General features: G+C 61.3%; 2 protein-coding genes across 2 annotated transcripts; one reads left to right on the top strand and one right to left on the bottom strand.

Annotated features, from left to right (window-relative positions):
• Positions 1 to 855: 855 nt before the first annotated feature.
• On the bottom strand, positions 856 to 8,751 carry PSMA5 (proteasome 20S subunit alpha 5). Its single transcript, XM_042890718.1, has 9 exons — positions 8,664 to 8,751; positions 7,742 to 7,808; positions 6,558 to 6,684; positions 5,552 to 5,619; positions 4,932 to 5,039; positions 4,776 to 4,834; positions 3,891 to 3,993; positions 2,755 to 2,841; positions 856 to 1,133 (listed from the first exon to the last, which is right to left on the bottom strand). Exons 1-9 carry the CDS (start codon positions 8,690 to 8,692, stop codon positions 1,056 to 1,058), a joined length of 726 nt encoding a protein of 241 aa, XP_042746652.1. The 5' UTR covers positions 8,693 to 8,751; the 3' UTR covers positions 856 to 1,055.
• A 906-nt stretch (positions 8,752 to 9,657) lies between these two features.
• Positions 9,658 to 12,018, top strand: SYPL2 (synaptophysin like 2; the record flags this gene model as incomplete). Its single annotated transcript, XM_042890716.1, has 5 exons — positions 9,658 to 9,767; positions 9,878 to 9,949; positions 11,080 to 11,204; positions 11,552 to 11,753; positions 11,827 to 12,018. Coding segments are annotated over exons 1-5 (642 nt in total), but the record flags the coding sequence as incomplete, so codon positions are not given.
• Positions 12,019 to 12,034: the final 16 nt, after the last annotated feature.

Below are 12,034 nucleotides of genomic sequence, written 5' to 3' on the forward strand. Positions count from 1 at the left end.
GGCACAGCTCATCATCCAGAGACCCTAAAAAGCTGTCCCAGGGGACGCTGCCCCACATCTCCACACCCCCATGCCCTTGCCCCAAGCCTCTGAGCCCCCCCAGCTGCACACCCAGCACCGTGCCCCGCTCTGCCCCAGAACAGGGGCACAAAGGGTCATTCTCCATCACAGGGCCGGCTTGGAAGAATCAGCTTTTTGTTCCCCGGGACACAAACAGGGTGAGGAGCAGCACAGCAGGGAGGCAGCGGATGGGGCAGCAGCCCGAGCCAGGCGCAGGGATGTGGCCCCGAAGCACAAAGTCCACAGGCACTGCAGGGCTGGCACTGCCCAGGCACAACGTGGCACTGCCCCTCGGCTCTGCAAAGGAACGGGGCAGGGACTCAGCTGTCCCGTTTCCTGCATCTGTTTGGCAGCAGCAAGAGAGGAAAGAAATTAATAGATGGGTGCTTTCCCCTCTGCCAACACAGCGGGCAACAGCGTGGGCATCCCCACATCTCCATTGGTGCTGACGGTGCTGCCTGCAGGGCTGTGGGTGCTGGTAGGGTGAAGCTGTGGTTGTGGGGCGGTGCTGTGCACGTCGCCATGCCTGCACCGAGCTGCAGCTCCCGGGCACCGCGTGGAGGACACAGATGGCAGCAGCAGAAGCGAGGAGTTCAGCTCAGCAGGGGAGCAAAGGTTCGCCGCTCCGCGCTCCCAGGTCAGGGCTGCAGCAAACAGGAGCGCTGCGGCCTCCACGAGAGGGAGACTCGTGCCTGATGCAGGCAGGGGCTGCAGCCCGGCTGTGCCGATGCTGTCCTCACCTGCTCTGTGCTCAGCCCTCAGGAATCCCCCCCTCCTCCTTCCAGGAACCCAGGATAGAGTAACAAAATGATTTATTGTCATTTCCTCTTATTGTAGAGATCCATTATGTACAGAGACTGTAAAAAAACCTTAAGAGCCTTCCGAGAAGAGCAATTACAGATGCTGCTGGAAATAAAATCACAGGTACTGGAAGGAACTGAGAGTCAGTTCGCTTTGATCGGGGGAACGAGCCTTCGAGGGAGGCTGTGTCCCTTTCAGATGTCCTTGATGACCTCTTCCAGCTCCTCTTTCGTGTACATGTGGAACTTCATGCCCGGCTCCACAGTGGCAAGCTGAAAGAGAAGGAGCAAGGGGTGAAGTGTGCCCACATATGTGCAGTGACAGCATGGGGCAGGGAGCGGAGAGCAGCAGACGGAGCAGCTGTTCCTTCCCTGCTGCCTGATCTGCCAGCCCAGCAAGATCATCCCACCCCGTAACACGCTCTTTGATTGCCTAAAATAGCAGCCTGCCACAGAAATAGCTTTTAATTGACTCAGTCTCCTCATAGTAGCAGTGGAAGGGAACATCTATGGGGAGCTCCCAGGCCCCGCTGCTGCTCGCTGGGGAAGGATGCTCTGCTAAGGGAGCTCCTCAGGCTTCCAGACGCCCCCAGGGAGCCCAAACCATGCAGACGTGCCGACCTGGCACCAAAACTCCACCAACCCCCCCCTTCCCTTCCAGCCTTCGCAGGGAATAATTCACATGAAAGCATAAAACCGTTTCAGGCTCCATTGGTGCCCATGGATTCTGCTTCTCCCATCACCACCTTCCCTCCTCTTCCCCTTGCTGGAAAATCCCCACGCAGCAAAGAGGGCCTAAAAAGCAGAGCGTGGCACAGTTGTGCAAAGCTGGAAAGCAAAGCAGCTCCGCCAGTGAAAGATTTTCAAGCAGAAGGGAGACTTGAGTCGATGGCGACCTTTTAATCCTCAGCACATTCCTCTCGTGCTTAACCCCAGTGATTCCTCCATAGGCTCAGAGCCCTGCCAAGCACAGTTAAGCCCCGTCAGACGGGGCCGTAAGGATGCTGTACATCAGCACTGCCTCCGTGCCCCTCGCTGCACAGCAGAGCCCTGAAGCTGCTCAGGAACGAGCTGCTCTGCGTGCAATGGGGAGCAGAAGGCGGCCTGGCATCGTTCTGAGCAGCACGTGGCTCCTTCCCCTCCTGATGAAGGCAGTTGAGCCTCCAGCAGCAGTGAATAAAAACCACGGGGTGCAGACTTGAAGGCTGTTTGGGAAACCGACTGCCAGAGCTCAGAGGACAGGAATGGGAGAACAGCAGGAGCAGAGTCGGAACAACACGATTCTGAAAGGTCTGGCATCTCATAGCCTGCCAGAAATAGAAGCAAACTCTATCCACCAGCCCTGCTCATCGTCTGCCCGTTATCATTAAGGAGCTGGGAAGGTTCTGCTGGTCTCCATGCTGACCATCACTACCTGCAGCGCCACGGAGGCTGCAGGGCCGGCACACACCTGCCTGGCACTGAGCCCCGCGAGGGCTGCAGCTTGGCACAGCACAGCCATTCCTGCAGGCTTCACCTCTCCAGCCCTTCTGCCCAAGGGATTTTTGGCCACCATCCCGGCCTGAATATAGCAAGTCCGGGAGCTGTATGATTTTCATTCCTTCTAATATTACGAGTGGCAGGGGAAAAAAGAATGGCTGAACACGGGGGAAGAAGAAGTGATCCTGCTGGCACGGCAGCTGGCTCGGCCTGGGGAAGGGCAGCAGGGGCTGCTCACCCCTATGCAGCCCTGCAGCCCTGCACTGCTTGCACCAGCACTGCTGGGCAGCCCGGCACGCAGGCAGGTTGCACACATCCACAGACCAAACCCAGGCTCCCAATGCTCCCCAGCACGCTGCCAGCAGGCCGTTCAAACCGCAGGGCCGCCCCCAGCCGCTCACGGATCCCCGCTTACCTCAATGTTGGTTGCATTCAGTTTCTCCTCCATCACTTGCTTCAGGATGACGAGGGAAGATTTGATGGCTTCTTTCAGCGTCATGGACTGTGAAACAAAGCACAAACCACTCCCTCACCGCTCTGCTGATGCCCAAGGAAGCATTTCCTCCGTTACCCCTTTAACTGCAGCAGCACGCTGCTCTCCCCGCTTCTCCTCTCTAATCCCTTAAGCTGCCACTGGCAGTGAATTTAAAAGCTTATCAAGTTATCTGCTGTATCAACAGGAGATCAAAGCACGCTGCTTGGGAAGGACAGCAACGATTTCAAGGATGGCGGCTTTCTGCTCCTGCGTCGCTTCTTCTGAAGCTTAAGAGCCCTTAAGCTGGGCTCTCCAACCTTCCTGTGAGGAGCAGGGCACCAGGGCCCGCTTCCCTTCACTGGTCACTGCCTACCGAGCAGCTCCCCCACGAGCCAGGCTGCTGGCAGAAGCCTTTGTGCTTTAATAACACAAATCCCTGCATGAGGGGAGCCAGAGCCAGAAGGCTGCACAGCATTCAGATGGATGATGGCTGTGTGTGCAGTAACTGCGCCGGGAAGATGGTGAATGAGCCACGCAACACAGAACGCTGGCAATTCTGCTGCTTAATTAGATTATGGAGGCTTAGGCTGAAAGTCTTCAAGGCAATCAACAGCATCAATTATGCTTTTCATTACAGCGTTTGATTTCCTCTGACACAGAGCAGGCAGCTCCCCTCCCACAGAGAGCAGAAAGCTGGTTCTGCATATCAGATATGATGAGGGCTCAAAAAGCTCTCAGCTCAGCTGCTCGGAGCTGCACACCTGGGGGAAGAACGTTCTGCCTCTCGCTCTGCTCCTTCCCCTCTGGGCTGCAGCCACACAGAGCCCTGGTGCAGCCCGGCCACGCTCACACAGCAGCACTTATTTATAGAGTGCTTCCTGACATGGGCTCAATTATCACCTGCTGGCGGCGCAGCCCGGCACGCTGCACACCAGGCTCGTGTTGCTGCACAGCCCCAGCCTGCAGAGAGGCTGCTGTTGCTGTGCTGCTCACACAGAGCTGCTCTGTGCCGCGTCCCATCGCTGCAGCAGCTGCCAAGGCCCGGCCTGGCGCAGCTCCCTGCCCTCAGCCTTTACCTTGTGGTACACCTCCTGCAGCGAGCTCTGTGCTCCCTCCGAGGCAGAGCCGATGGCCCTGGCATCGCACTGCACGAAGGTCCCTGAAGGGTCCATGTGAAACCTGCGGGGAGCGCAAGCGTCAGCGAGCGGAGGAGCGGCGCATCCTGAACCAGGGGAAACCAACCCCACGCAGAGCCACGGCCCTGCTGCACCCCAGGGCTGCACAGGAGCACAGGCTGAGATCTCAGCAGCACCGAGGTGTCAGAAGCACCCGGCGCCTGCCTGCAGCCCCACGCTGGGCTGATGGGCTGGGAGGAAAGCAGTGCAGCCCAACGCCGCCCTCCGCGCTCGTGGCTGAACGTTTCTCCCCTTCCCTGTTTTCCTTAACAAAATCAGCAGGTTTTCAGCCTTGCTCCCGGGAGGGAGACCAAGGGGAGACTTTTTTGGGCTGGCCGTGCTGAGCTGTGCCCGCCTCCAGCAGAGGCTGTGTTTGAAGCACCAGTTCGGGTTTCAAGCACTCCGCCTCCCCAAGGAATGTCACAGACGGCTGCAGATATTATGTTACCCCGGCTTTGCTACTCCTTTAGGGAAAGGTAGGGATAAACTCAGGACAAGAGAGCTTTAACACCTCCCTGCCACCCAGGAAACCACAGGAGGAAAAGCAAAGGGTTCCCTAAAGAGGCTGCATTTTCTCCAATCCTGAGCAAGCAGCCTGCAGTCATGCTGCTGTGGCCCTAGTTTTGCAGGGAAGGCTTCAGTGCGTTGCCACACATGTCAGGGGCACAATGGGATAAACCCCAAGGGTTTGGCTTATGGAAAACCACAGGATCAAGTCATTAAAAAGCCCTGGGCTGTTTCACTTTGAGGTTTTGTCTCTTCCCAGGGTTACAGAGCAGAACTTACAGCTGAGGTCCCTTCTCATCAACTCCTCCAAAAAGCAGCGCGACACCAAATGGACGAGACTGCAACAGAAAGCAGCCAGCGGGTCAGGCAGGGCTGAGGGCAGAGGCAGGGGGACACGGGGGGGGTCCTGGAGCAGCCCAGCCCACCGTTACACACCATTGCACCGGGGTCTGCATCCTCCTCCCCAAACTGCAGCGCCAGGTTGGACACAGCCTGCGTCACGCTCTCCACGGTCATGGTTTCATTGTAAGTGAACCAGTGATTCTGCAGGAAAACAGGGCTTCAGATTATCGCTCTGCTCCCCAAAGGTGACAGTCCTGGATCGTTTGCAGGCTGCTCTGCAGCAACACCCTGCTGAGAGCTTTGCCCCAGCCCCTCCTGGCAGGCAGTGCACACAGGGAGCGAGGTGCTCAGCCACAGGATGGAAGTGCTGAAGCCTCGATGCAGAGCGAGCTGAGAAGCAGAGGAAGGGTCCCCCAGAACAGCTGGGGACATCTGGGCCTCGGGTACCAAGCAGGAAGAGGAAGGCAGAGCACTGTCCTCACACTCGTGGTGCCCACTGAAGGAATGGGGTGGGACTGGCATAAGATTCCCCCACCTGTTCCACATAGAGAAGGAATGGCAGCGGAGGCCGCACTGCCCGTCCTCAGGAGCTGCTGCAGGAAGCCACGCTGCTCACAGGCCTCCCGCTGCCCCCAGCTCCCCTACAACCACCATCCCACACCAGGGACCCCCCCAGCACCAGCACCGCTGTTCTGAGGGCTGTCAAGCCTTACCTGAGTCTCCACTCTCGCTTTATCAATCAAAGTCTTGGCATCAGCTATTAAGCCGCTCATGGCGCACCCTGGAATCAGAGAGGGAAAGAAACCACGAGTCATTTCAGCAGCCATTTGCAACCTGCTCTCCCCCAGGCTTCCCACCAGCCACACTGCATACAGCAGAGCCTGGGTGGGAGCAGCCAGCAGCGCTGCAGAGCACGGGGTGGGATGGGGGTGGGAGGGGGGGTGGGCACAGAGCAAGGCAGTGCTTCCTATGAGTGCCTGCACCAGGCTGGATGCGCAGCCGGAGGGCAGATGCAGCACCAGGAGCTCCAGGGACTCTTCCCAGCCACCCTGATGTGAACCAGTTCAGGGAGACACAGCTGAGGCTTCTTCCAAGAGAAGGGGAACGCATCCCTCCTGCCCTGGGGTTCAGGAGCTGCCCCTGCAGGAGCCAGCAGCACCGAGCTGCTCCCGTTCCAAGGGCTGCACCACGAGCACAGCGAAGGAAAGCAGAGCCTGCAGGAGCTCCTAAGTGCCACCATCCACCTCCTCAGCAACGGGGGCATTTCGGAGGCCTCCTGCTCTTCACACTGACATATTTGGTAACGAGAACTTTGTGGGCCCCCTCGGTGCAGGAGCAGGGGTACAGGCACCAGCGCTCTGGGAGAACCTGGCCTCGAGTCAAGCCTTTACATTGCAGTAATTCCCTGCCCTCCCAGATCTAATTTTGGGACGAGCTTTCATCAGGGAGGTCACTGAAGGTGGGGGTGCTTCAGCTGCCTCTTCCTACTCCTGTAACCACATCCTGCTGGCCTGCAGCCTGGAAAACCAGCAAGCAGAACCCGATGCTCACGGGGAGAGCTGAGCATTCCCACTTGGATTGCCAGAGCTGCCCGCAGGAAAGGCTTGTTCTTAAACACAGCTTCAAAACCCACAGGGACAGAGCTCTACTGTATGTATTTACACACAGCAACGATCAGACAGATGTCCTGGGGGCAAGCAGAAGTAGGTTTCTCCTTACCTATATGGGAATCTATTTCTACAATCTTCTCAATGCTGCTGGGCTCCATGAGCGGGGAGGTGATCCTCTTCTCCACGGCCAGGCAGACGCCCTCCGAGGTCTGGATGCCGATGGCCGTAGAGCCGAGCTGCAAACAGCCACAGTCAGCACCTCCATTGCAAGCAGGACCAGCTGAGCACAGCTGCACGGCTCTGCCAGCCAATGCTATTTGCAGGCACGTCGTTCTGGAGACAGACAGCTCAGGACAGAATCCTGTCCAGGCCGACGTGCCAAGCTGAAAGCACTATGAGCGGCACTCGTGGCAGAGGGAAGGTGAACACCATGATATTCCCCACAGATCAGAAGCCAGCAGCTCCAGCTCTCAGGAACAAAGAAACCGGACCATTCATCAGCTGAGAACACTGAGAGGCTCAGAGAGGCCGCACAGCTCTGCAGTCACAGGTCAGCTTGTTCACAGGCTGCCTCCCACCTTCCTTGTCAGGGCTGAAAATTCACCTGAGCAAACTGTGCCTCACTCTGAGCTGCACAGCAGCAAGCAGAGAGAATGAAAATCAGACCAGAGGGAGAAGAGTTGTGGCTTTTTCTTTTCTAAAGGGGCACCACATCACAGACTGTGAAGTAAACTCCCTCAGCTCAGGGCAGCAAAGAGAAAGCACAGCATTCCTTTGCTGCCTGGGGAGCATCTGTGGACATTAAGCACCCGATGCCCCTGGTGCCAGATTCTGCAGTCAGTCAGGCTGCGTGAGCACTCAGGACCTTTGGCTTCAAAATGAGCTTTTCTGATTCTGGGAGCAGCTCTTTGGGTTTGGTTTTGCTTTGTGGGTAAATGTTCAAAGCTGCAGCAGCCGTCACTGCTTCCAGTCACACAAAGCAGATGAGCAGAGCTGCAGGAGGCGCCGCTGGGTGGAAGGAATTGAGTGCTGGGACACAGACCTCCTGCACTGCAAATTGAACATAAAAGGCTGGCAAAGAGCTGCTGGCAGGAGCAGCACCTATTGGGAAAGCAGTGCCTTCCCACTCCTGCAAAGCACTGCACTGCTCTGGGAAGGTGGCCAAACCCTGCTTCACTGCAGAGCAAGACCAGAGCACGAGAGAAAAGAACCTGCCTGGCTTTTCTCTGACCAAACTCGCTTTGAAAGATCATTTAACATCACAGCATGACAGCCAGATTGTGCTGACAATACCTTAATGGCCTCGATTGCATACTCCACTTGGAACAGCCTCCCTTCCGGAGAGAAAGTGTTCACACCCCTGCAAGACCAACATCAGACATGGTGTGAAAGGCAGAAAGCTGAAGTCCTGCTGACAGAGGACAGGTGACACAGGGGGGCTTTGCACTCCTCACCCCAGCAGTGCTGGACTGGGGATGCTTATCAAGCAGAACAGCAGATACCAGTGAGCTGGAGGGAAGGTTGTTCTCATCCCACTTTGCACTGAGGACACTGGAAACAGAGCCCAGGCAGCAAGGCCTCAGGCACCGCAAGGCAAAGCTCTCACTGGCAGATGTTCCACAGCCCCCCCAAGGCCCCCAGGCCCCTTCCCAAAGCCAAAAAACACTGCTGAGACCGAGGGCTCCATCCCCACACAGAAACCCGCAATGGGTTTTACGCAGCCTGCTGCCCCCGCACTGGGAAGGCACTCATGGGGTCACAGAATGGTTGGGTTGGAAATGATCATCCCCTATCTGCTGCTGCGGGCTGGATGTGCACCGCCAGCTCAGGGCGCCCAGGGCCCCATTCACATCCTCGGGCACCTCCAGGGATGGGGCACCCACCGCTCCGGGCAGCGCAGCACCACGTTAAGGCTGAGCAACGCTCTCCTTACGGCCTCAGGGCTCTTCCAGGCTTCCAGCGGCGGCGCGGAACAGAAAGCGCTTTGTAAGCGCCGTACACAGAGCGGAATCAATCCAGAAACGAGGCCGAGGCAGCACCGCACGTGTCGTGCGCAGCTCCGCGGGGTGACGGGCAGTACCGAGACCGGGCCGCTGCCCGCACTGCCCGCCGCCGCGCCCCGCGGGACTGTGGGAGCAGGCCCGTGACTCAGCCGCAGGCCGCGAGCGACGAGGAGGGAGCGGGAAGGGCCGACCGGGGGAGAAAGGGCACTCACCGGTCGTACTCGGAGCGCGTGAGGAACATGGCGGCGTCGGGGGGCGCGGGGGCGGTGCGGGGGAGGCGCGGCGGCGGCAGCGGAACCGGAGCCGCTCTGCCCTCGCCGGGTTCGCATCCACTTCCTGCCGACGGCTCGCAACTCGCACGCGCAGCCCCGCCCCTTACGTCACTTCCGCCCGCGCCACGAGCCCATTGGTGAAAAGAGAGAGGAGCGCGGCCAATGGGAAGGCGAGGAGGGCGGGCTCGGCGGGGAGAGAATGGGGAGGAGCCAAAGCAGAGGGGCGGGGCGAGGGCTGAGCGGCAGCAGAGCGGGAGGGGGCGGGCACACGTGCATGGGGGCGTGGACAAACGATTGATGGGCGTGGCCAGATGAGAAGTAGGCGTGGTCAGATGCGAAGTGGGCGTGGCCGTGCGATGCCGGCGCGCGGGGCAGCGGGCAGCGCCGTGGGGTGGGTGAGGGGCGGGGACCCCCGGTGGCTGCCGGTGCTCAGCGGGTGCCGCTCCGCTCCGAGCGCAGTGAGCCCCGCGTGGGCGTGGGACCCCCAGTGTGGGGTGGCCGCCCTTCCTCCGTTCTTCCGCTTCCCCCCCTGCGCGGCGCTTCCTGCCCGGTACGCGGCCGCACGCGGTCGTTGGGGTTCCCCCGGTACCGTGCGGGGCGGGGCGCGGGGGGATGCACCGCGTTCCAGGGGTGGGGGGTCCGGGAACGGCCCCGGGCGGCGTCGGTGCTGCTCCGAGGGTCCCGGTTTGGGGGACGGGGATGGACGGAGGGACGGACGGAGGGAGCGGTGGGTGCCGGGGGCGGGGTTCACCCCACTACTGGAGCGGGGGGTGCGGTGGGGGCGGTCCGGGGCCGCCCCGTGCACGGTGGTCGCGGGGGGGGGGGGGGCGGGGGCGGTCCGGGCTGTGCCCGGGGCGGGGCGGCTGTGCCCGCCCGGGGGCGCTGGGGCTGCGGGTGGCGGCGCGGGGGCGGCTCTGAGAGCGGTGCTGCGGCGGCGGCGGGCGGAGGAGGAGGAAGAGGTGGCAGCCCCCGACGGCCCCGACGGCCGCGGCCATGGCAGAGTCCGGAGCCCCCTCGGGCGGCGACAAAACGCCCCGGCTCCAGGTAGGGCCCCGCTGCCATCCGTGCCCGGCGCTGCTCCCCGGTGCCCCCCTTCCTCCGCAGCCCGGTGCTCCCGCGGTGCCCCCGTTCACGCCGATCTCTCCGTTCCGCAGGACCGGGTCCTGGCCGGGATGCGCTGGGGCCGCCTCCAGGAGCCGCTGGGCTTCGTCAAGGTGCTGGAATGGGTGAGTGCCCCCCGCAACCCCCCACAGCGCCCTCAGCTCTTTGCCTCCCTCCTCCTCCATTTTTGGAGTACCCTGTCGTTGCCCCAGTGCCCACAGAGGGACCTCGGAGCCCCCCTGCCCACATGACCCCCTCCCAGCTGTGGGTGGGGGGGATCCCACAGAGGTCTCCTGAGGGGCTCCAGGTGTGGGGGCTGCTTGAGCAATTCACGCTGCCTCCCCGGTGACCTTGAGCAGGTGGCAGCGCCCAGCCATGCCCAGGGGGACAGTGACAGTGGGACCTGAGGGGTGGGGGGGAGGGGGGGTACATTGGTGAGTGTGGGGCAATGGAGGGTGGCGAACTCAGGAGGGAACGTATGGGGCATGGAGGGGCAATGCACGGCCCCCTCCCTGTCCCCCTGTGCTATGAATGGCGCCAGGATTGGGTTTCAGGGCTGAGGGGAGGGCAGCATTTTTCAGCGGCACAGGTCTGGCACAGGGAAACTGAGGCACGAGTGGGGATCAGAGGGGGGGGGGGGGGGGGGCCGGTGGCATTGGGGATCTTCTGCCTGGAGGAGTGGGGCCAAGGAGGGTCAGCCCCCACTGTGGCCCTCAGCCCTGAGCAGCGCTGGCTGTGTGGGATCAGACCCTGAGTGCAGCCCGAAATGGGAAGCGAGAGGAGAACCCACAGAGAACGAACGGGAGCCAGGCTGCAGCGTGACACGTGGGGACGTCCCACGCCAGGGACAGCTGTCAACACTCCTGGTTCCACGAGGGAACACCCACAGGAGCCCATCCCCGTGGCACTGAGCCTGGCTGGGAGGATTCCCCATAGCCCAGCAGCATTCGGGGCAGTGCCACCACTGTTGGGGCACGGGGACAAACCGCGGCGTCCCTCAATGCGGACACTCCAGCACTTGGGGCTGGGCCTAAAATTAGAGGGGATGAGCAGGGTTTCCCCCCCCCCCCCGGTGCCCCACGGCCCCGTTTCACTGCCGGTGCACAGAGCTGGCGCACAGGGCTGACAGCTGCAGGGTGGCATCGCGCCCTGCATGGCCGTGACTCAGCGCCGGGGGGGGGGGGGGAGTAGGGGGGAAGATGTGGGGCTGCGGGGTCTCTGGGCACCCCCTGACCTCTGCACTGCCATCCTGCAGCTCTTTGCCATCTTTGCTTTCGGGGCGTGCGGTTCTTTCAGCGGTGAAAGCGGGGCCACGGTGAAGTGCAGCGGTGAAACCAAAGAGATGAGCGCCATTTCCGTGCAGTTCGGGTACCCGTTCAGGTGAGGGCTGGCCGAAATGGGATCCCCTGCACAGCCTGCGATTCCAACGTGGCCACGTAGGGACCCGGATGGGGCTGGGTGGGATGTGAGGTTCAATCCTGTGCTCGGTGCCGGCATCCTGAATGAGGTGTGAGGGTGGGATGGGGACGCTGTGGGTTTGGTGCGCTGGGGGCGGATGTGGGGCTTTCTCCACTCTGTGGGTGGTTTGCAGCACCTGCTGCATCCTGCAGGGGATTTGGGCACAGCCGTGGGTCCCGGCTCTGTGCCCCCCTTCCCCCAAGGACCCCTTTTGCCCCATCCCCTCCACTCCGGGTGCCACAGCCACCCCCCGGCCCCGTTCCCCCCAGGTTGTACCAGATCCCCTTTGAGATGCCGGAGTGCGACGGCGAATCAGAGCCGCGCTTGCTGCACCTGGTGGGCGACTTCTCCGCTCCAGCCGAGTTCTTCGTGACCCTGGGGGTCTTCTCCTTCCTCTACACCATGGCAGCTCTGGTGCTTTACCTGCGCTTTCATTCCCTTTACGCCGATAACAAGAAGCTCCCGTTCACGGTAAGGGCCGGGCGGCGGGCGCGAATCCCACCCAACAAGCGCGGCGCTGAGCCCGGCCCCACGGCATCCACAGGACTTCTGTGTCACCGTCTGCTTCGCCTTCTTCTGGCTGGTGGCGGCGGCGGCGTGGGGCAAAGGGCTGAGCGACGTCAAGGCGGCCACGAGGCCCTCCAGCCTCATCGCAGCCATGAGTGTGTGCCAGGGCCAGGACGTGGTGTGCAACGCCGGCGCCACGCCGGCCATGGGGCTGGCCAACATCTCCGTGGTGAGCAGGGGGGGGG

This window comes from Lagopus leucura, unplaced genomic scaffold (assembly GCF_019238085.1).
Source record: "Lagopus leucura isolate 7727_CA_CO unplaced genomic scaffold, USGS_WTPT01 140-5_obj-0_obj, whole genome shotgun sequence".
Classification (NCBI taxonomy): Eukaryota; Metazoa; Chordata; class Aves; order Galliformes; family Phasianidae; genus Lagopus; species Lagopus leucura.

Bases quoted from the DNA above. Each gene is read 5' to 3' on its own strand.
- PSMA5 (XM_042890718.1), bottom strand. From the start codon at position 8,692: ATGTTCCTCACGCGCTCCGAGTACGACCG. The intron at 7,809-8,663 runs GTGAGTGCCCTT...TTGGTCTTGCAG, and splicing joins ACGCGCTCCGAGTACGACCG to GGGTGTGAACACTTTCTCTC. The intron at 5,620-6,557 runs GTAAGGAGAAAC...CTCTGATTCCAG, and splicing joins AGAAATAGATTCCCATATAG to GGTGCGCCATGAGCGGCTTA.